Consider the following 24190-nt stretch of genomic DNA (forward strand, 5'->3'; position numbering starts at 1 on the left):
CTTATTTAGGCTCGGTAGAACAGTTGCCTGTATGTACACACTCAGGACCCCATCTCAATTTTCAGCTCTGCACACCATGATAATATATAATTGAGCACTTAATATTTGTTGCCATATATAATCACTAAATAGGATGGTGAAGAATACGTGGGTACAACACTGCTTCCTCTCCATCCGTATTTGCACCCTAGTTACTTTGGTTTTAACTTTTTGATGTAAGCATTAATACACAAAAAGGATGGGGAACGACCGGCAGTTTAAATAAACTGACAAGGAAGGGTTAAATTTTGGCAGCTTGACTAACAAAGATATTGCTTATTGACATTGCATTCTTGTTCCACTAGTTTCTGAATATTTGCTACTGAATTGTATCATATTTGATGCCTAATAGTCACATAATGTTGGAAAGCAGATATTCCCCGCCTGTTATGCTCACGTTCTCACCGCCACTGGCTAGCAAGAAGGCACTTTTCTTCTACTGTCTCTCTTTCATTTCTTTAAATGCGCTGCAGAAATATGAAAAGCCTCACCAGACAGAAGAGGAGAGTGAGGAAGAAGACCTGGAAGATGAAGAGGAAGACACAACCAGTGCTGAATCAGATGAAAGTGAAGAGGAGGATGAGGAAGAGGAGGAAGAAGAGGAAGTGATTGTCCAAAAGGGAGACAAACAGAATGCCACCAGGCAAGAGCAGTTGGAGTGGGATGATTCAACTCTCCCGTACTAACAGCCTCCAGCCACATTGCTCTTTTGTAACAACCAATACAATGCTTTTTCAGAGTCTATGAATTCACTGACAGGATTTGAACTTCTGCTTGCCTGTAACTGTTTTGCCTAAAATGACCTTGTTGTACAAATTGATAATGATAGAAGTGACCCTTTTCTTACAAAGCCCGGAGAAAACATGGTACAAACATACTGGCATCACCAGTAATAAAGTAGTCTAGAACTTGATGTGTTAGCAAGCGTAGTTCTCAATTTCCTGTTTCTATACCACAGATAGGTGACAAAAGTCCTGTCACTCAATCCACAGGGGGGTTTTGCCTTTGCTATTTTTTTCATACAGGAGAGATTGCAGCTTGTTATGAAGAATTACTTGTGTGGGTCCAAATAACAGTTGCCGTTTGACTTCACACTCTTACAGGTGTAAAATATAATCCACCTTCAAATTGGGGCAAAGTTTTAGTGTTACAGGTGACAGAGACTGAATTCCATTTGTCATCTTGTCCTGCCTTCTTGGATGTTAACCGTCTTCTACAAGGAATATCTAGGACTTGACACGGGATGCATGTGTGCCTGTGTAGATGTGGACAGTGTATTTTTCAGGCATGCTGTCAGAGCCCTTAAGACAGGGATTTTATCCAACCCACCCATAGAAACTTGAGAGTTGAAAAAACCAGCAACGATAAGGGGCTGCTGCAGATTACAAAAAAAAAAAAAAAAAAAAATATTGTTCCGTGTCCACAGACTGAGTAATAGGCTCTTATGCAAACTGTAAATTCTAATGGGATTGATTTACTGAAAACCTGTAGAGCTGCTCATTAGTTATGGATTGAGCAATTTGCAGCAAATCGATGCTTTAAACCGTCTGTCTTGTAAAATCATTAGCTTCCTGCAGTATCTTACTGAAGTAGTGGAAAATAAGTGACACCATTATTCCATAGCTATGTATGGTTGGGATTTAAACAATGATTTTACATGAGGAAAATGTCCCCTTTTGCTTTAGTGAATGCCAGCTGGAATTCCTGTCTGACTGTATTCTATAAAACATTATGCCCTATTTCTTCTGTACCCTTACCCACCTATGAGTGGCACAAGAGAAAATGGCTACATACGGAACTGTCAGCTCTCTTTTGTGCTCATAATTCTCCCTTATTTCTTCTTCCTGAAGCCATTAATGTTGAGAAATGGTTTTATAAAGTAGAACAAGAACAAACAAAACCTACCTGGAACCAAAAGAAGTGAAAACAAAAACTAAACTCTTAAGAGGCTGAAAGAGTATTTTAGTTTGTTACGGTAACACAGCATATTTTTCTTAAACACTGTTTCAAAAGGAAAAAAAAAAAAAAAGCAAAGCTACGTACAATGTGTTGATAAGTCTGTGTGGTGTGGTTTTTTGTCCCCTTTCTTTAATTATCTTTGCATCTTCAAATGCTCTGCATACCAAATGATGCAGCACTTGCTAGGATAACTGCTCTAACGCATAAAAAACCAAAATGGCATGGAAGTGAATGCAGTCTAGTGGCTTGTCTGTTGGGGTTTTCCTAAGTACTTCCTTTTCTTTACGATTTCATCATTGACTTTTGCTTTTGTAATTTGCTGTTTAAAATGAGCTGCTTCCTCTTCTCTCCTCTCCGCCAGAGAAACAAGCAGTCACTCTTGCCACAACAGGACCTTCCTGAGCACCCGCAAATGGTAGTGGATATTGCAAAGAGTAACTCGAGCAAGCTTGAGGGTATCCCCCTCCCTTCACACTAAATTGTTAGCAGCTCCTGAACGGCTTGAAATATAGAGAATATATTGTGGTTTGGGGGTTCTTTTAATTCGAGTTTCTGCATCATATAGTTACAGGGAAAGATTGACAGCAAGTAGTTTAATAACTAGAAAGTAAATGAAAAGAACTCTAAATTAATTTTAAAAATTAGAGATCTTCATGCTCTTTGTTGTGCCGACAATCGTGTTGGCACGTGGTTGTTAAGACCGGCAATATAAAAGTTTTCGTATGTGAGCAGCTGTGGTTTAGTTTTATTTTGGTCTCTCACATGTATTAAACTTAAAAAAAATATTTGCAGAATCAAGCCCACATAAATGCAATTTATCTTCAGGAATAAAGACTGTAAAATTGCCCAAAATTTCTGTTCAATAAAAAAAATAATTTTAAAATTTCTGAACATCTTGAATAGAAATTTTATGTTAGATCACTTCCTAGCATCCTACTATCCTAAATAATTTCCTAGCGTTATTTTTTGTTAGTGACATGAAGCAGGCTCTTCATGATGATTGTTATCAGCACATATCAGCAAAGCTTTCTGCTCAGAAAAAAAAAAAAGTTTTAAAATTAAAAGTAGATATTTAAAAGTCAAGTTAAGATTTAAAACTGGAGTTAAATTATTTTTAAAGTTTTTGTTATTCCTGATTATTATTACTGTTGTTGTCACAGCAAACATTAGGGCAACTTGAAAACAGCAATTTACAACCGTATTGACAGCCTTTAATTCTTTTGTACGTTCATGTCTTCATCAGTGTGTTCCTCCACATAATAGCTTTTTATCTTTTTGTTACTGGAAGCAAATCTTTTCCATTTGTGCTGGTACATTACACGAAGCAAACACAGTATTTTCTCTACTGTACATAAACCAACATTTTTAAACCTAAGCAAAGTAATACAGGCATGTGTGTTATCACTAAAATTTGGTTTGCAACAAGATATCCAGCAAACTAAAATGTATCACTGTACTTATTTTAGATTACTCATTGGAGTGTGTCATGCAGCATTTTTCATTCAAATAAACAGAAAAATCCCTTTCACAACATGTTAGTGAGAATGAGATCCTTCTTCATGAAATAGACCTTGGAATTAGAATATTGGCATAGAAGTTGACAGCAATGGCTTCATGAGCAAAAGCCTACTAGTACAATAACAGAGAAATATTGCTTTTTTTGAAATAATTTTAACAATATTTCCTCCCCTCCATTAATTATTTTTTGCTGTAAACTACTTGCTTAAAACCAAACCAGAACATATACACATATATGTGCATAAATACACACACAAACTCTCTCTTCTCTCCCCTCCCCCCCACAATCAAAAGCCAAAAAATCTCATTTCCTCTCTGAAAAAAGTGTTTATGCTGCAAACTCTGAAATGGCAACTGCAGTGTCTGGCTCTTTAAACTGCACTGGTTGTCCTTATGCCAGTTGCAAGGTTGAGCTGTGAAGACGCACAAATATAGGCGGCTTTTTTACAGTAGAAATAAAGTGCATCCCAAAAAAATCTCTGACAAGGTACCCGTAATACGTGATACCAGGAGTCTGTTCTGTGACACCAGAGGTCTAAAATGACATCACATCAATGAATTTCATTCTTTAAATTTTTTTTAAAACTCTAGTCTAAGGCTGGGAAAAGGTGCAAAACCTACAAATGCAAATTAAAGATGGTGATACACTGTGTTATCTGAATTCATATAACTTACTAAGTTGCTTTTTGTGGTCAATAACTCACATATTGCTTTTTCATTTCTACCCCCTCCACAGATATTTTGTCCTTGCAAGAAAACCTTAAAATGCACAGCTGTTGAGCTTAATCTCAATATTTACTGCGTTAGCTGATACCAGTTCAAATTAGAAATAGACGTGAAGAGTTCATGACACCTTTAATACTAATTAAAATAAAATGCTGTCGTTTAGTTCATTCAAACAGGCAAGAGTATCCTGCAGTGCTGGCTCGGCTGCTCTTTAACTGAGGATGGTTGCCCTTGTCAAGGGCTAGTGGGAAGGTGTAGTTTGGTTCTTTTTCTGGTGTGTTGTGGCGCTGGGCTTGCTGTGAGCACGTGCACCATCCTTCAGTCAGGAGAAAATAAGACTCAGAAAGGGTTAAAGGGTTATAAAGTTTCTCTAGTGGGGAGGAAATCCACTGTCTCCATTGCAGGTGCTGTCTCTGCCTGACCCTAAGCTGAAAATAATGACACGGGACAAAAAAAGCTTCCTCTTTCCTTAATTCACACATTAAATATCTTGATACTAGTATAGCCCCACCAGTTCTCTTATGCTTATTCCAAATGACAATAAAACCTCATAGTAAAATACAATTTACATATAAACAATTTCCAGGAATCTAGCAGTAGGCAAAGAAGCCAAGTGCTAAAAATCTTAGTGTCTGACATCATGGCTAACATCTTAATTTTTTTTTGGCAAATTTGCTTCACCTCTCTGGAGTGTAGCTGTTCCCTGGGTGTACACTGTATACTATTGCTGCACTATTCTTAAAAAACACCAATAGGTTAACAGCAAGAGAGCAGCTCACTTGGCAGAAAAACAAAGGTGTCATAGCTTCTAAAAAAAAAAAAAAAAAAAGATGATTTAAATATACTTAGATATTTGTTTCTGGATGAAATCTTGGTGTTGAAAAAAATACCCCAACATCATGACATAAAATTTCAGATAAATATTGACAGCTGCCAGACTGAGAAATAACAGTGATATGAGCAGAATTGTGAAAAAAAAACATACACAAACCGATATATTATATTACATATATGTAATAGTTTGTATACATACAATTTTAAAGTAAAATTGTATGTATGTTTTTATTTATATAAAATGTATTATCTAGATTGGAAATACACCTCTTGTTTTATCCAGCATTTTGTCTGAACCTGCATGGATTCAGGCAGCACATCTGGAGTTGCTCTGAGACTATCTGGAAATGCTGGAATCAAAGTACATAGCATCTATGCCCTTAAAATTGGGCCAATTTACGGATTTTTAGGATCCCAGTCAGATGGTACTCATCTTGATGGCTAGCTGGAAATCACAGACAAATGACCAATGAGCTCTGGTTCTGCCCTGATAAAATTACTGAACAAAAAAAGTTGAAATATGTGGGAGAACCTGGCTGTGCAGTAGCCTCATCTTGATGGTTCACTTCCTTCTAACTGTAAGCCTGGGGATTAATGCACCTCTGGATGATCTCTGTAGCTGCTGACCTTTACTTGGTACGTGGTTAAGGCAATTCTCATACATCAGTTGGGCAAATCTAAGGAGGAGACAGAAAGAAAAAAAGAAAAGACTGTCAAAGACAGCAAAAGTAAAAGCACCTTTGAAATGAATAAACACATTACTGTCCATTGTACATAATGCTGTGCTATATAAATACAATCTTCCTCATGTTTCAACCAGTATCACCAGCCATATGATAGCATTAGATTTCTGCCTCCTCAAGCTTTCGTGATGCCATGGCCTCATACCCACAGAGCCTGCAAAGCTCACACTGTAAAAGTGCCGCTCCAAACAGCCGTAAGACTGCCAGCCACCCTTGGCCCTCAAAAGATTTAGATGTTGCCAAAAAATAAAAAAATAAAAAAAACCCTCAACACTCCCATACTTATGTTCAAACCATGCAATACTTTGCAATCAAAGATAAACATTTTCTGTAGCACCCAGGAGCAAACAGTGATCCTGTACAATCTTTGTACACTTGGGTCATTTTGTTTTATATTATTTTAATTTATTTTTTCTAAAAAGGCAGTGTGGGGAGTGTTGTAGACTGAAACGTATCAGGTCCCTTAATGCTGAATGTTTCTTTCCAGCGAAGGCGATGACAGTCTCAGATGAACCAACTGAGACAAGTGTATCCAGTGATCAGAGTGTTTGCTTTAGCACGAGGCTGTTTTGTTATTTGCAGTTTGTTGGTTTGGGTTTTTTTTAGTTATCTCTCCTGGAATCCAGATTCTTTTTGTTAGCGTGGAAAATAAATACAGGTTTGAAGGATGACCACAAAAGCTACAGCAGAGTAAAACACATACTCTGTTAACACATCCGATCCAAAGAAATATTTCTGCTAAATCTATCAGGTACCTTATTCCAGTGATAGCACAGAAGGTAATTATACTTCATTGCCTTTGCATGAATAACAAGGTACAAGCCTGGTATGTGGTTCTGTTTTTTCCTGGGCTTTCCTCCTCCCGTCCCGTCCCCCCCCCCTCAATGTAGACAGAATCATAAAAATAGAGATTCTCAATGCTTAAACAGAGCAAAAGTGAAAGGGGTGCAAGGGCTTTCATTTCATAGAGCTCTAACAAAGGGTTTTGAAACAATAAACAATTCTAACCCACATTATTGAAGCTTAACACAAGAAAATGGATCCAAGAGGTTTTGTATGTTCATAATTTCGTTCCTGGCGATGAACAGTTACCAGTTCAGGTCCCCTGCTTCCCAAGAGGCATTTTGCTGCCTTTTGGATAGGTATCGACAGCGTTACATTTCTCTGCTTGTAAATAGGAATAATGCTACTGAGATCCTTTGCAAAGCACTGTGAGTCCTGTAGATGAAAAGCGCTGTCAGAAGGCTTGGTGGTGTTACAACTCAATAATTCTGTTGTAGCTCTACTCACAGCTCTCCATTGTGGAGCACCCTATACACACGCAAAATGAATGACACAACGGTTACAGTCAAGAGCTTTGGGCTCTTGTTTCATTAGTTATTGCCTATGAAGAAACACTCACAATAGTTTGAAACATTACAAACATTTAAAACAAAGTTTGGAGTTCATTCCTATTTTCATCTCTAACTTGTGTGGAAAAGGTGCATTCATCATCTGTTGAAGCTACAGGGCCGTGTATTGTCACTATTTGTGCCTCTGCTGAGAACAAAGAAGCAGAAGAATTTTTTTTTGCCCCAGCTAAGTACATTGTATGATAAAAGAGCGCAGCTTTCACTAGGTAAGGTGCATAAAGCCTGACAAATGCAAAGAGAAGCTGTCTCCAAATGGGGGACAAAGGTTTTTATAATCATATTCTACCCTTATACTTCAGAAAACCAGAAAATTTCATGGGAGTAAAAGGCTTTTCTGCTGCCCTAATGATTCTTTTTGTATAAATCTGGATACAGTTTGGGGTTTTCAGAGGCCTTTGACTTCCTCACTGGATATAAAGTTCTTTCAGGTTCCTGTAGGCATATTAACCCATAAGATATTTTTTGGCTGAAGTTTTCAGGATATCCTACGGCAAAAAACACCCAAGCAAATCATTAAAATTACAATTTTTTTTTTTCTTTCTACTCTGCCTCCCGTAAATATATAAACAGATCCCAAGGACTTGATCAGATAACCCTGATCAAGTTTGTGACTACGATGACATTTCAAACCAGTACTGAAATTGGCAACAAATTCTTGTCTGCAATCTGCTTAATGTGCACACATATAGATGAGAAGGTGGATGGTTGTTTTATCTCAGCATGCTCTTTGGAATGTGGAATGGATCAATTGCAGTCAGTTATTTTAGAAAACTGAATTATCATTTAGGGAAGAGTGAACAGGGAGATAGAAAAGAATAATGCATGAATTACAGACAGAAAGCATTAAGGTTTCCAGTCGATGTGAAAAAAGCTGGAATTTAATCTTCTATAAACAAGGGAGATTAAAAGCTTGAATGTCAAATGGTACGAAAATGGAAACCTGTTATTTTCATGTCCAGAATGGACAGCTATCAGCAACCAACAAGAAGGAAAATGAATATAGGATGTTGAAGGCTCTGAGATGACCGTGTGTATATGAGCATGCGCATATGTGTATGTATAAAAAAACCCACCTAATTATTCCCAGCATGGAAGTGGTTGTTGTAGTAATGAACTAGAACCTTAAGTTACTTAGCATGGTTGCCGCTGTCTGTAAGTGCTTCATTAGTTACAGCTACGCTACCTCCAGCAGCGCTGGGAAGGGAGCAAGAGCACGACAAATGTTGCTACGCTGTGCCTGCATTAAGTAGGAAATGGTTTAGGGCCGTGGTGATTTGGGCCAAAACGTTATGTCAGTAGTGACTCAAAAATTGAATGGTACAGTTGCCATTTGAATTACGTTTTAATTTGAGGTAAGAAACAGCACTTTTCTACAAAAGACAACTGCGTTAATTAGTTTTAGAGATTTTCTACAACCAACATACTCCATGGATTGGATGAGGAGCTGGGAACACCCAACTCCATGTTGCAAAGGCCCTAAAGTAAACTTCTTGTAATGATCTGATTTCCTAAGTGACCACATAGTTGGCAATCTTGATTTTTGAAAATACACAAGATATACAAAATTTTTTCAAGGATCACAATTACCCCTGAACAATTCTGAGAGCTGAAGCTATTATCTCCGTTCTCAATCATTTTTATTGTTATATCCTCAGAAACCGATCCAAAAAATGTGAGGTGTTTTTTATATTCCATTGTAAATACTGCACCACCAGAATCTTGAGTAAATACTTGATTGTGATTAACAGGCAGTTCTGTTCAAAGGGTCATCGCAATAGGGATGGAAAGATACACCAGAGTGGGTTATTGCTGTGCAGAGTAATACACGCTGTGCTTAGGATTCCTAGTAACTGTTCCATCTAAATTTCAGTGTGTTTAGAAGTCGCTGCTAGACTCATTAAATCCTAGAAATAAAGATTAGTAGACAGAAAGAAAAAGTAGTACAGGTAGAGTATTATGCTAACAGTGCAGAATTGTTCCCTAGAATATATCTTCTAGTGTTAGGGTGGGGGTGTTTCAGCCTACTTAAATGTTTTTAAGCCTGGGGCTTCTACTGCTTCCCTTGGGAGATTATTCTATAGTCTATTAGAATTCACCATTAGAATGCTTTTCCTGATAATGAATTTAAATAATCCTTTTTGTAATTTTTATCTCATTAGTCCCAGTTATACTCTTTTGCCCCACCCTAAATAATTCCTCTAACCATGGTTTATATCCTTCAAATATTTTTAGATAGTTATCAAGTTCGTTGCCTTTGGTCATTTATTAGAGAGACTATGAATCCCTCACTCCTCCTTCCAATTCACTCCTTCAGTCTCATCTTTCCTTACCTTTTCATGAAATGTCATTAATACACAAACTAAAAAAAAAATGGTATTTCCTTAAATTAGTCATGGTCAGTTTACTCTGTTAAAGTGCTCTGTGTTGGTGTATGTCACTGCGTAGTTTGTCAAAGGTTAAACAATAAATTTATACTGAAATTTGATTTTTTTTAAAATATCTGCTGTAATCTATGGATAAGTTCTGATATAATATGAATTTTGCAGTGTCTTTTATGTCAGTATGATTAAACAAAGCCAATCAATAAACATTGGAGCCAACCAAACAATAATACAAAGCAGTAATTTGTTAAAATTTAGATTGTCATCATTAATTTGAAAACAGACATTGTCATTCATGTGCACATGCTTTTAAGTGTCCCCACACTGAGCAGTAATTATTACCGATTCATTGCTTTAAGACAGATTAGTATATATTGTTTCTCCTCAAATCTCATAGGTAGAATGCATCTACTGTCTAAAACAAGTACTCGACATTTCTAGCCATATGTTAATCACTGCAAAGGAATAAAATAGTGCCAGCTTGTCTGAGTACTGCCATGCCTAACATTGTATTTTAAATTTGCTGTGCATGTATGGTCTCTGACTGGCACAATGACTGTATTGTTAGTTTTCAAGCACGCCCCAAGCAAACCTCTGTTCTCTGAGAAGTCCAATTACACGGGCAAACAGGAAGGATGTACGAAGTAATCTTGCGTCTTTTAATTGATGTATTTCCTGCTTCTACCCCAACCTCCTGTACCTGAAAGCCAAACCAGAACTGACATCCTTCTGCTCAAAGACCCACTGCGTCACTAAGACCCAAGTGAAATAAAACTCTTCTCCTCATTTGCTCTGTCTGTAAGGTTTGATAAAAGGGAGAGCAGGGACACTAACCCTTTCCAGTGTTGACTTATGGGTACTATACACTGCCTTCAGCACATCTCTGTCCCTGATAGATGTCAACTAGCGTTGTACAAATAATATGATGAATGATGAATTCCTATCAGTGTTTTTAGGTCACATGATTGAACAAAGATGACTACCCTTGGCATTGGCTAATACAATGGAGGAGAAAAGTTAGTGGAAATACCTTTCAATTTTCTACAAAACTCCGTGTCATTATAGCTTCCTGTCTCGTCTCTGCCCACCTTTTCAAAACCAGTCATTGCATGAAGAGTAACTGAAGTCTAACAGATTAGGTTAAGCCTTATGATTAAGCCTTGCAAGGTGAGGTTGCAATGCAAAGGGAGAAGAAAAAGAGGAATTCCTGAGCAAGGAACTGTAAGACATGACTTAAATTGTGATGAGTAGCAGAGCGGGAATCAGATATTCACCTTGAGTATCATTGGAGTTTGGTGGAAGGGGTTGTTTCTAGTTAGAATTTACCATAGAGTTATGAAATACCTGCTACTGAGAAACAATCTCATCATGCTGAATGTAAAAGCCCTGAGCTCTAATTGGCTGGCACAATCCTGTTTCATATTTCATCATAGCTTGAAGTAAAAGCAATACTTCATCTGCCTGCAAAAACGTAGAACTTTTCACCCACAGTTCACCCTTTCCCAGATTTGCTTCCACGTTGGTGCATTAGTTCTTGTTGAGGAGCAGTAACTGCAGTTGGTAGCATGTATTTTTTAGCTTGGGATTGTTTCCTAGCAGTCCAGTCTCTGTGTAGCTGTGGCCACTTCTATTGATAATAAAAAATATGCCAGATGGGATTCAAATAAACATACCCTTGTATGGTTGTGACCCCTTAAGTGTGTTTCAAAACAACAGACTCTTCAGTCCAGGAGAGATGCTCACTATATAAAATATCTTAATGTATATGTGAAACAATCATAAACCACACCTTGAAATGTCTTGTTGCAGATGCTAAGTGCATTTATGAAAGTGTGAATCTATACAATTTATGCAGAATGATGAATTAAATGACTATATGCAATTAAAAAGGTGAATATGAACTGAAAATGATTTTTGACACAGATACAAATCTGCTGGTTTTTTTTTTTAAAGACCTTTTCTTTATGAAGCTGTACAATAAATTTTGACACATAGTAAAGTACATGAAACCTAACTTTACGTACAGTGGGAATAAGTTGTACAAAACCCTTTCCATGGCATAGTGGTATATTTCATAAAAACCATGTCACTTTACACAGTCATTTATGAATTTGAGATTGTTAATATCCTGATGTTTTCCACATGATTTATTAAATGCATAATGGAAATAGATCTGTTATTTTAAAACTTGGCCTATACATCTGTACATGTGTAAAACCAGATTCATTTTTGTGGTCACTCTGGCACTTTCTGTGAATTGGCCAATAAATATAATTTTAGAATTTCACATAAAAGGTAATGTTCTGCAATCTTTATTTCACCAATTATTGGGATGTTCTAATTTCCTGAACAATAGCCCTTAAACACTAACACCTCTGGTGGCAAGGGTTAAATATCTGGTCTATACCTGTCTGCTTTTTTGCTCATTCCTGGGGAGGAACGTGCCATTTGTCAAAGGACTCAGTACAGGTTTAAAGCCTCTACATAACTTTTCATCCTTCTGCTGAGAACGTGGAAAGGAAAGCAAGGGAAAGAGAACCTTTTGAGGAGTTGTTGGTATTTACATTTAATAGCCATCTATTTTCACACTTCATTTTGGTCTGATAAAAGATGATTAAAGAGTAAAGAGAAATACAAGGGGTAATGGCTTTAAACTGAAAGAGGGCAGATTTAGATTAGCTATTAGGAAGAAATTCATATGATACATTACATGCATAAACTGTGAAGTAGTACAGAGGGAAAACATCACTTTGAGTCATCTGCCTATGAATTACATTTGCACACGTGACCTCATCACATATAGGAGGAATACGCCTGACTCCTTTTTGCCTTCTGCTCTGTCTAGAGCTCCTCTCCTTGTTAGTTCCTCAGACTCAATCTAGTTCTTTAACGAGATGTTATAATGATTACATAAGGTATGATTTACAAGGCACAATACAACAAAAACTCAACATATATATTTCATTAGCCACACACAGTTAAGTACCCAACATCAGCTGTCTAAGATGCAATTCAGGTCTTTTGAATTTTCAGAAGGGTCCAACTCCCATTTCAGAAGTCTCGGTGAAAGGCAAAAGCCTAACCTGAACCCCTGAACCCCCACTGTCCCAAACCTTTCCTGGGTTGTGCTGAACAGAACAAGTGCTATTCTTGTCAACTTTGCAGTCCTGCCTCTTCAACATCAGACTTTGCACTTCTGATTTCAGTGGCATAGCATTCCATGGCTGCCTGGAGTTTTGGAACATCTCTAAGGAAAATGTTGCCTTTATCCTACACCCGAGGGAAAATGAGCCTAATCCTGTTTTGTCATAATTACAGAGGAGCGTTACAGGTTTACAGATTTCAAGCAGAAGTCCCTGTTTCCTGCATCTTGCATACAGACAGTGGAGTCAATCACTGCAGCCTTAGGAATCTATTCAAATTCATTAGCCGGCTCTGAGGTACCTCAGCAGCAATACTGGGAAGGCTGGATATCATAGAAGATAGATACGTAGAACTAGAAGGGACCTTTTGAAGCATCTCCTATTCTGGCTGCTTAGTACAAGATTAACCCCAACTAACACGCTCCTGGCAGATGGCTTTCTCACCAATTCTAGAAGATCTAGATTAGAAATGATGATTTTTGTTAACAAAATCAAACAAGAAGAGTTTGACATTATTCTGCAAGACTAAAATTACACACTACCTGAACAACAAATGACAAAGATTTTCCTGTTACACATAGCCTGTAAGGCCCCTAACAGGCTGTTAAAATAAAAGAAAATACCCAAAGAACTGGTAAGTACTTTTCTAGAAATGCTATTTAAATATAGTATATACAGTGGATGCAGTATATACTTTGAAAATAGCTTTGCCTATACAATTAAGAAATACATCAAAAATATCTGTATATATGAATGTCTAGTATATATAAAATGTCATAAACCATTATCATACTTACCTATAAACATGCAATAGCCTAAAGGACCTTTTACAAAACATGACCTTTTTCCAACTCAAAATATGTAATGACTCATTCAGAGCAAATGAAATATGTATAAACAGTTGACAAATACTCATTTTTGGCATCTTATTGACCTGTTGTTATTTAGGCTGCATAATAAAATTCATTTTACACATAAGAGGAGAAATATATACCTGAGTGATTGTTTCCAGTTTTGAAGATTGACCTTAAATAGCCTATAAAATAACTTACACTTTGTCTTCTTGTGCTTGTGTACAATTTTTGAGTTTACAAAAGGAATACAGCTGTATTATATAGCCTAAGGGGGTTTGCTTGACAGTTTTTTCTGGCTTAGAAAAAAGAAAAATCTAACCTGTAAACCTCATTTATACTCCATCCTGTCTGAAACGTCTGTTAGCAATCTGCCTTTGTCGACTAGAAGGAACCTTGCAAACAGATGTGCATGGTAGGTCTGCCTTACATTGCAGATGTATCGTATGGGAATGACACCAAAGGGATGGAGGGAGCAGCTGACACACTGGAGGGCTAAGGAACCTCACTAGGCCAGAGAAATGGACTGACGAAACTTTAGCAATGGCAAATGTGAAGTCCTACACCTGGGATAGAATAACCCCCTGCAGGGGTAGAAAGCAGCTTTTTGGAATAAGACCTGGGGGAGGGGAGCTCAGGTAGACAAGGTGTACGTGAGTCAGCACTGTACCCTTTTGTTGGTCTCATACTGGCTGCATCAGTAAGAGCACACTAATGGGTCAAGGGAAGCAATTATTCCCTGTAGCTGGCATTAGCAAGGCTCTATCCAAAATTTCCTGTCCCATTTTGGGTTCCCCAGCACAAGACACTGACAAACTGGATAACCCAGTGGAGAGCCACCAGGTTTTTAAGGGATCTGGATTACAAAACAGATGAAGAGAAGCTGAGCGCTGAATTTGCTCAGCCTGGAGGAAATTGGGGAAAGATCTAACTGCTGTTCTCAGTTACCTAACGGCCAGGCTTCTCTTGGAGGCACAACCGAAAGAGGCAACAGATGAAAGTCACAGCAGGGGAAACTGCAATTACATAGAAATTCACAATGTCCCTGGTCAAACGCTGCAACAGAGTGGTTGGAGAACCTCCATCCATGGAGACAGTCAAAACTTGACAAATTGAGGCCCTGATCTGACTTTAAAGTTGGGTCTAACTTTGAAGCTGGCTCTGCTTTGAGGTGGTGAGGTGGTAAGGGCTGGACCAGACGACCTCTAGAGGTGACTCCCAACCTAATTTACTCTAACTGTGCTGGAGTTTACAAGGGTTATTGCGGTTATGTTTATTGACTAAATACCTCATTCTTTTACTTTAGGCAGTATTGCCCCATAGTTTCTGAGACCTACTGGTCAACAATTTCATTTTCACTGGTAACAGCCTACAGGAGGAGAGAGGCTTCATAAATCCCTCATATACATAAACTTGACTTTGGTATAAAAAGTCCTTTACCTAAGGAGAGCCAAGAAGATGTATTTAAATAACCCTTTCTGCACTCCTGAAAGGTTATTCCCTTTAGTGTAACATGTGATTAAATATGGTTGTTTTCACTTTTTAATAATAAAGCTTCCTGAGGGTCTGAAATATTACTTAGGAATAGCTGTGCTGACTGCACCACCCAAGCAAGGCTCTAAGGCCTGTTTTCTTAATAGAAAAAAAAGTTTTAAAATCTAATTATCCTTTCCTCCTTAGAGAGAAATTTTTGCCTGTCTTTCTTCTCCTCTCATCCTTTAATGCAATCTGAGTTTCTACTTTTTTGTGTGTCGTTAGTTAAAAGCAAAAATAATAAAAGAGGAAAGAAAGATAGCTGTATCGCACATTAGTCCCAACCAGAGCAACCATTAACTCCTGGCACTCTCTCTTAATACAAAATATAGGTCTGCTACGCAATGACCTGAAAAGCCATACAAGTCACTGCAGGTTTCAACCATGCATTTTGTGTTGAGCAATTTAAAGGGCTGTAACACCTATTGATAATTCAGGATGGGCTTCTCAGAAGTCCCGAGCCTAGAACTAATGAATCACAGTAAAATTTCAGTGATTTAAAGAAACCAAACAAAATGAGTTATGGGCGCTCTAGAAAAAGAGCCTAAATTTTTCCATGCTATAATTTTCCTCCTTTTGTGATTATTTGTAAATAAATATTAGAAAACATTGTCTGCTAATGACTAAGACATAATATTGTCACACATTTCATTTATAGATTTCTTGAAAAACTTCTGAAAAATCAGTAGAAATATGAGCTAGTGCATCTTTACAGTTTCTATAACTCTCTTTGCCAAGAATTATTGGCAATCAGATAATAATTTTTACTTATAAATTTATGAATAGAAGTAATTTCTATTCATAATTTCATTCTATTTATAATTCCATGCCTTTTTTGCTTTTGCAGGTTCTCTAATGACCTCCATGATATTCCTTCCTATCAGATTCTGCTTTATATATTCTGTCTCTTTACATATTATTCTTCTCTTTTTGTCCCGCAGTTCTTATTAAATATCTAGCCTTAAACTAAGGCTCTCATTCAGTAAACAGGCAAAGATCAATAAACAGACGAAACAATACATGTGTTGCTTGTGTAATGTACTTTATGTATTGATTAGTTAACTCTGTAAAGAAGTATTTTGGATCTTTTGGTACAGAGGAGAAGATGGGAATGTAAGCCACTCATTAGCCTCTCTGACTTGACAAGTACAATCAACTCGGATTATCTATTAGCAGTTTATCTGTGAATAAACAGTACCATAGGTGAAGCAGCTTCCAAGGTGGTTTGATGCAAAGGCAGCTGGATTGGAAAGGGCTTAGCACCTTAAGTGCGCTGCCAAATAAATGCAGGTGTACTAACTCCTTGGTCTTCAAGGAGCAGAGCAGATGTGTTTGGAAAGCACAGAATTCAGGCTAGTCAAGGCTACTGTGTCTGTGTGGTTTAGGTATAAAGCCAGGCTGGCTATCTCTGTACAATGCTCCACATGCTCATCTTGCGTTTTGCACAGTTTATTGGCTCAGACTCAGTGCTGTCTACAGTAAATGAAGATCGGCTCCACTCAGAGTCCTTGGGGTGCTTTTCATTACCACTCTCTGTATGCTTTTGCTTTACTCTCCCCAACAAATACTAAAAGCCCCTGGAGTATCCAAGATACCAAAGGCCCTCAATTATCCTCAAAAATGGAGAGCTGACTATTAAAAATATTCTCCTAGCTTTTCAAAGCTGGCAGGCTATCCTCAAATGCTCACTGGACTTTTTTCTTCCGTACCCTGTAGCATGCTTCTCTGAAAGTATTTGTGCATTGTACGTCACTGACACTGTTGTTGAAACATCCTTTGGCTCTGGCAAAGGGATTTTCTTATCCAGAAACAGGCTTCTGCTCATGTGGGCAGTGATTCATGGGCAGTGTCATTAGGAACTGAATTGAAATCTCTGGAGTACATCACAACTGGGCTTTGCCAGTCTTTGCTTCTTAAGCCGTTGTCAGACTCTCTGTGTCGAGCTGAAATTTCTATTCTGCTACCTAGATTTAATAACTGCTATTAATACAATTTATGCTTCATTAAGCATGAATTCAAAGTGAACCAGGCTCTGAAGCCCTGGTTCAATAAAGTGCTGAAGGACAAACAGAACAACTATTTTTATTTCTAGAAGTGTCAGCAGGACGGAGTAGAACATTTATTTCCACTGTGCATCCACTTCGCAACCAAGTGGCTCTTTTAGAATGACAATTCCCTCGCAGATTGATTTTTTTTTCCTTTAAATAAAACTAATCTCTTTTCAGATTTAGACAAAAGGCCAATGTATACTGCACTAAAATACATACTTATTCTGAGTCTCAAGTTTTTTTACAAGTTCATAGCATAAAACCTGCTAGTTAAAAGAGAAAGTCCTTCTAACTTGCCTTGCACTTCCAGGTGCAACTGAGGTACCTTCATTTGAATGAATCTGCTTTAACCATCTGCCCACTGCCAAATACACCATACTCTCCTGCAGTCATATTAAGATGCATGATGTCAGGCAGACATCCCAGAAGAGTTCTGTGCTGCGTACCGCACAACAGGCATGGCCCCTGTGAGCAGCTGTGCTGCGTCGTTCTCTGGCCATGTGGGTGCACAGCCATGGGGCAGCAAACAGACTGTACACTGGCCTGGCATGCTCTTTCATGGAGAGCACAGATGTCTCATATTTTCTAACATTTATGCTCACAGCAAAGGCTACAAATTGACAGAGAATCAAGTTACAGCCAGGGGGAGAGCTCTGGTTCCTCAGGTCCTCAATAGTGATTGTTTTTTTACAAGAGAGGCTTCGCTGTAACTGAAAGCAGTAGAGCGTGCTGCTCTCAGGCACAAGGTTCACAAGAAGACCCTCTAAAAAGTGTGAGCCTTGGTTTTGGCTTGATCTATATCTCCCCTTGTTCCAAAGCACGTTCAAATTGGTGTCAGATTTATGTCTCTATAAGAGTATAAGCATTATGCTAACAAGCTGTCACTTTTTGGAAGTGATCACAGAATAGCTTGTTACCTTGAAATCATGTCTTTCTGAGCTCATGTGTCCAGTGGGATAAGTAGAACACTCCTCCTCAGTACCACCATGGTTAGGGCCCATAAGAGCATACAAAGAAATTAGTATGAAAAGGTGGCAGTCTGCGTCCTGTAGTATAAAGGAGGGAGGATACCGAGGGAGTGGAGGGAGAGGGAGAAGCTGGTTAAAAGCAAGATATGAAGGTAGGGTCTGTGAGGCAAGTGACATGTGGACTGTGCACTTAAGTATGGTAATTAGTGCTGTGCAGTGTAAGACTGATTGATGTTGCCTGATTAGGGTTGGCAGGCACCAGACATTTCTTTAAGTGCATGTTTTTTTTGCAACTCTAGTTTACAGCAGTTGCGATTGACTTTTAAGGAGTTACATGAAAGGCGATTCAAATGCCAAGTCTGCTTCCAGTTACTCGGCTTTCACAAATTTGAGAAAAACAGTGAATCTTCTTTGAGTTAACACCTAACTTCCTTTTTTTGCAAGCCAATGAAAGGTTTATGTTCTACTTTAATGGAATACTTAACTCAAAGCGTTGCTACTTTATTGTTTTTGTAGAGGGATTGTTGACCCTTAATGGCTCAAAGACCAGTATCTTCTGAGATACTCACAGTTCCACGTTACACATAGCTTCATTACTGTGTACCAAATTCTAGCACCTGAGATTAATTTTGTCTTCCTTCTATCATACATTTGTTATGATTATGCCTGCTTGAATTCTTCATTTCTCCTTAGACAAATGCCACCTGTATCTCCAGTTATGCTCCTTGGCTACAGAAATACTTTAAGAAGACATAGCCTACTTTGCCCATTGTACATCACTGAGGCAGGTAGTCCAGCAATATTCCAAGTCTCAATTGTTTGAGTCTTGTAATGATAGTATGTTACTCATTTCAGAAGTCCCTCATTCTATTGAGTCTTCCATTCACCTTGTCCTTTTCTAAGGCCTCCAATGTTAACTCCACAGTTACCTAAGCTTTCCAAATAAGCAATCTGAAACAGAACGTGATTATATAGGGTGCTCAAGGTCCCACTTACTCTGTGACAAGTCTTGACAGAAGTCCCCTAATAGTGCATTTTATCCACATCAGGCTGTATCATGAACAAGCTTTAGAAGAGACATGAAAATTATCCTTAACAGTCAGCTAAGAGAAGTTTTATAGCAAAGAAGTTCTATAGAATGGAAAGAAACAGAACAAGTTGTGAAAAACATGTAGGAAACGATGGTAGGACATCCTTCAAAACAGGCTGCCTAAGGAAAGCCTCCATTCTTCTCCCCAAGGAGCTACCACTACTTAAACATCTCTTTCCAACTACTGAATTTCCAGATAACTATCAGAAAAACATCTAATCCTTTTGTGCTATTACACTTTTGTATGGTGAAGTGCATAGAATTTGAAATGGTTAGACATAGCCCAGGGACTTCTTTCTGTATAGTTGAAAACCAAAGTGTTCTTTAAAACATAGTTATTTATCCTGCTGGGCCTGGGCTCCACTTCACTCACTGAAACTATTTTAGAACAAGTTGCTGCCATTAACTACCATTCAAGTTCTTCTCTGTCAATCATAACAGCTCTGTTGCCCAGATGTGATGGCCCATGGAAGCCAACCCATGACTCAGGTCTCCTGCTCTGTTTACATGGCACAACACAGTGCTGTGGTGAGCTACTAGCCTGAACAAATCAGATTGCCTACACAAAACTTCCATCACAGGGCTAATTAATAGAACTCTGTTACTTGTGCACAGATTTGAACTGTACTGAATAAAGTTCTGATAAGAGAACAGATAGAGGACACGAAAGTTATATCAGAAAACTAAGTGGGATGAGTAAAAGCAATTTTGGGGATATACTAGAAATTCTTAGCAACTTAAGAAAAACTGTAGCCCATCACCGTCTTAGCTATTACCCAGGCAATTTTTTGTGTGCAGTACAGTAGAAGGGATTTTTCAAGTACAGACATGAAAGGGATTTTTGAACCAAAATTTTGAAAGTACGTGGCTCTTTGTGGCTCATCAAGCTTTAGCTATCCTATGTAGAAACACTCACTTCTCAAATGTATCACAAAAGAAATGACTAACTGTACAAAACAATATGATCATATTGAATAAACCTCCAGAATTTAATTCCTCTGGGAAATTTTTGCCCAGATTTTTAAAACCAGCTTCTGAGATTTTCTAGCACAGATATAATTATTCATGATCTTCTGAAGGATGATTAAAAAAAAAAAATCTACAAAAAAAGAGCAATTGCTCTTTATTACATACAGTGGCTGTTTGGAACAAATTCAATAGAATCCTCTTGGTTTTATTCTTGATTGGTTCCATAGGATGCTCCCATAAGGGAAAAAAATTTAAACAAAATTCCACTGACATCTTTTCTTTGTGTTTGCATAAGTCTGATCAGACATTATTACTGAAAGACTGTTACATTTCTAACCCTAAGCCTAACATAAAGCATTTTTTCTTTTGACATTTCTTATGTTAAGCCTCAGATGCAGAAAAGACCACAAGCGGCTCATAGGCACATTATGTACAGTATTTGATAAGCTACTCATGCTTGAAGTAAGAGAATATGTAACAAACGTCCTGTGATTTATAAGTGAAAGAATGAAATCATGGGAGAAACAAATTTACAGGCAAAGAGTATCCTCATTAATTCAACAGTGCTCTCATCACTTTCACAGCTCACACTTGTATTTATTATGCATTGCTTGGAACGACCTATTTTGAGAGGGAAAACTGCACTTTGCAGACACCTCCACTTTGTTACTAAGTACCAAGATAACTATTTTTCCTTCCTACTTACTTCTGGTCTGAAAATTAAATAATTATATCTTTTCCCCCCATTTTCTCATGACAATCAAACATTAAGACTGGTCAGTAGTTACCTGAAGAAACTGCAGCTAATCCACATTGTTTAATTCATATGACAGACACTCTCACAGTTAGCAGATTCCTGAAGCTTGGTATGGGTCCATAAAAGGACAGGACTTGCCTAAAAGCATTCTAAAGTTCTGGATCTAAACAAAATATCTAGGAAGCCCAGATGCCAGCTGTATCATTTCCTTGTAAGTCCTGGTAAGACTTGCCAAGCCAAGGCATGGCAAGAAAGAAATAATGATATGAAGCTACATTTCTAAAGCCTTCATAAATTTGGTGATTAATAATTAGCTGTAAAAGTCCTTTTTTGGGGTTAAGCCCCATGATCCAAAGTTACAGAACAACCAGCAAATTGCCATTCCTCATCTGCAGAGTAAAATAATCAGGATGCTCAGTGCTAAAAAACAGGCACACGGACACGTTAATATGCCTTAGCTGACAGATGATAACTTTTTAAGCCACAGCAACTGAAATGCCTGTTCAGACCCTAATGCTGAGATAAATATTTGTTTCAGATTGTAGGAGAAGGGGTAAACAAACAAACAAACAAAAAAAACAAGAACACCCCTAAACAGATGTTCTCATGGAGAATTGGCAAGCATTCTGTCCACAGACTGATCAATAATGGAAATGCAACATGGCACAACTGGAACCAATTGACAAACTGGCTTGATCAGGAATAGTCTTTCAGTTCAAATGACACTACTTGACACGATGATGTCATCATCAGAGCAAAGAAACTTGAAGAATATACACCAAAGCAAAAGTTCCTCCCCAATACCTGCAGGTTCTGAAGGGACTCCAGCATGAGAGCATCACTCTTTAGCTGCCAATACAAAACCGAAACAAAAGGGCAAAGAATCAGGACCAGTATATCCAAACTGTATCTGAACATCATCACTTCCCACATAGAACACTAAACCTGCACGCCTTATATTTACTTGCCCCTACCCATAAAAGATGCAGAACAGCATATGTGACTCTACCCTTCCCCATCCTCTCCCACCGCCCAAAAAAAAATGTGTGTACTGTTTGTTAATCCCGGAAGAAGAGCTTAAAAAAAACCTGCTTGCAACTCTTGTCATTTTTTTAATGCATGATTTGAAAAAAAAAAAAAAAGAAAAAAAAGAAGAGTTAATGTATCACAGTATCACACAGTATAAAGTTTAAATAAAACGGTGCAGAGGACCATATGATCATCCTTATTCTGTATTTGAACTTGTTTTTTCTAATCTCTAAGGTTTTACTCAAAGATTTTCTAATAGGAAAAGTTTTCATCTCTTGGGTAAGAATTTTCAATTGCTATGATTTTTCTCTCACTACCTCAAAGATAATTATCTTCTCTAGCCACTGATACAATGTCTGCTTTGAATCTTCTTTGACCAAGGAGTTTAATTTAATAGAAAAAGTTTAACCTTCCTTCCAGGGAGTTTCAATAATGTTTTAATTTCATTTGTCTAGGAGGTGATCAAGTCCAGCACTCCTATAGAATATCTCTTTTTAGTAGCTGTCGTGAGGATCAGCCTGATCAGCTTATATCTTGACCTGGCTTTGACTTTAGTGTGGGATAGAGGGCTGTGCAGACTGCAAGCAAGTAATAGAAACCTGTAGGCAGGAGAAATTTGTGGCAAGCACAGTGCTTCTATAAGGTCATAGAACAGGAACGCCCTATGTGAAGCAGATGTTGTAGCCCCTTCCTGTTTTTCCTCCTCATTCCTATGATGGCTGTAGCATCATGTTTCTTTTTCCTACCACCAGAGGAAAAGCTAGCGCCAGTGGTGATTCCACAGATGAGATTTCCAAAGACACAGGAAAGCTTAGGGTTCAAAAAGAAATTTAATAAATCATAAATGGAAAAACAGCCATCAAGAGCCATTAAGCAAAAAGATATTATTTGCAGTTCAAGAATTCTTAGGTTTGCAAATTTCTGCAGTCTGGAAGATTATTCAGATGAAACCATACATATGCACTGTTCCTACATTCTTACCTGGGCCTATGGTGTTGGCTAATGTCTGAGATAGAATAACTGGACTATGCGTTGACCACACATGATAATTCTTTATCATCTTATGTGAGCACTTATTTGAATACTCATTTCTCACTGACTTTAATAATGGCATTAAGAATTTAGCTCAAGAAGGAAAGACCAACCCCAACCACAGAGCTCAAAAAATTTAGCCTTTCTTTGGTCCCCACCCACTGCTTTGCCCATAAGTTTCTGCTGCAGACTGAAGCCTGTCTGGCACCCGCAGTCGGTGCTGAATTTCTACGGATCACATTATTTTTAAACCAGTTCTTCACTCCTGTAGTTAAACAAACTTGAATCACTTTAGAAATGAAATTATTTTGATGTTCCAAAGCATCTCGGTATATATCATCCAACTAACCACCACAGTTGAACTCATGAACCAGGACACCTTGGGGATTTGGAATCTCAAGGATGTTTGCATTACCGTTATGGATTTTTCTTTTCTCCTCTTCACTGTCATTGTATTTTCCTACCGTCTAAATTACATATGTTCTGTGCTCTGTTCAAATCATCCAAACTTTTCTTCCCCTTAGCTTGGATGATGAGGACCTGATCACAGACCTAATGAAAATTATTGTGGTGACTGTTAAAACTGCTTAGGGATGTAGATTAGCTCCTAGTGAGAATTTTAATAGTATCTAGGAGTCTAATTCCAATAGGGGTTTATCTGTCAAAACAACTTTACAAATTTGGCCCATAAAAGCTTGCCCATTGACTTTAGCGAACACAGACCAGTATCTGTAAAGAGGATGAAGAAAGAAAATCGACTATATAGTAAGAAGTTTAATAAAATATTACAATTATAGCCCCATCTTTCAACCACTGCTTGAAAATCCACATTCCTTTCATACTCATTCATTTCTCCTGAGCTTTATTCTTTTTATTTTGCTTCACTCTCCCTCACTGGTTTTGAAAACTTCCAGTCTAAGGCAGTCAGGCAGTCTCTGCAGGGACTCCTTTTACAAGGAGGCTTGATCATCTCTTGATGACTTGTAGTCTAATTAGCAAACCAGGTAAGGGTAGGCAAGGCAGCAGGGGAAAACGGCATTAAAAGCAACCATTGCTTGATTAATTTTCTTGGGAAAAGAAAAAATTCATTTTATTACTGTTTTTTTGTTGTTTTTTTTTTTCCACAAAAAGTCTGCTTTATCAGAAGTCTTGTGCCCT

At 37.9% G+C, this 24190-nt stretch overlaps 1 protein-coding gene across 2 annotated transcripts in view; it reads left to right on the forward strand.

The window, feature by feature from the left end:
- Positions 1 to 11869, forward strand: part of CLSTN2 (calsyntenin 2) — a 393047-nt gene extending 381178 nt beyond the window's left edge. For both annotated transcript variants that reach the window (XM_054206959.1, XM_054206960.1), the window contains one exon: positions 513 to 11869. In XM_054206959.1, coding sequence (XP_054062934.1) covers positions 513 to 725 — 213 coding nt within the window. In that variant the 3' untranslated portion in view covers positions 726 to 11869. The remainder of the gene's footprint in view (positions 1 to 512) is intronic.
- The last annotated feature ends 12321 nt before the right edge of the window (positions 11870 to 24190 follow it).

Source organism: Rissa tridactyla, chromosome 6 (genome assembly GCF_028500815.1).
Source record: "Rissa tridactyla isolate bRisTri1 chromosome 6, bRisTri1.patW.cur.20221130, whole genome shotgun sequence".
NCBI lineage: Eukaryota > Metazoa > Chordata > Aves > Charadriiformes > Laridae > Rissa > Rissa tridactyla.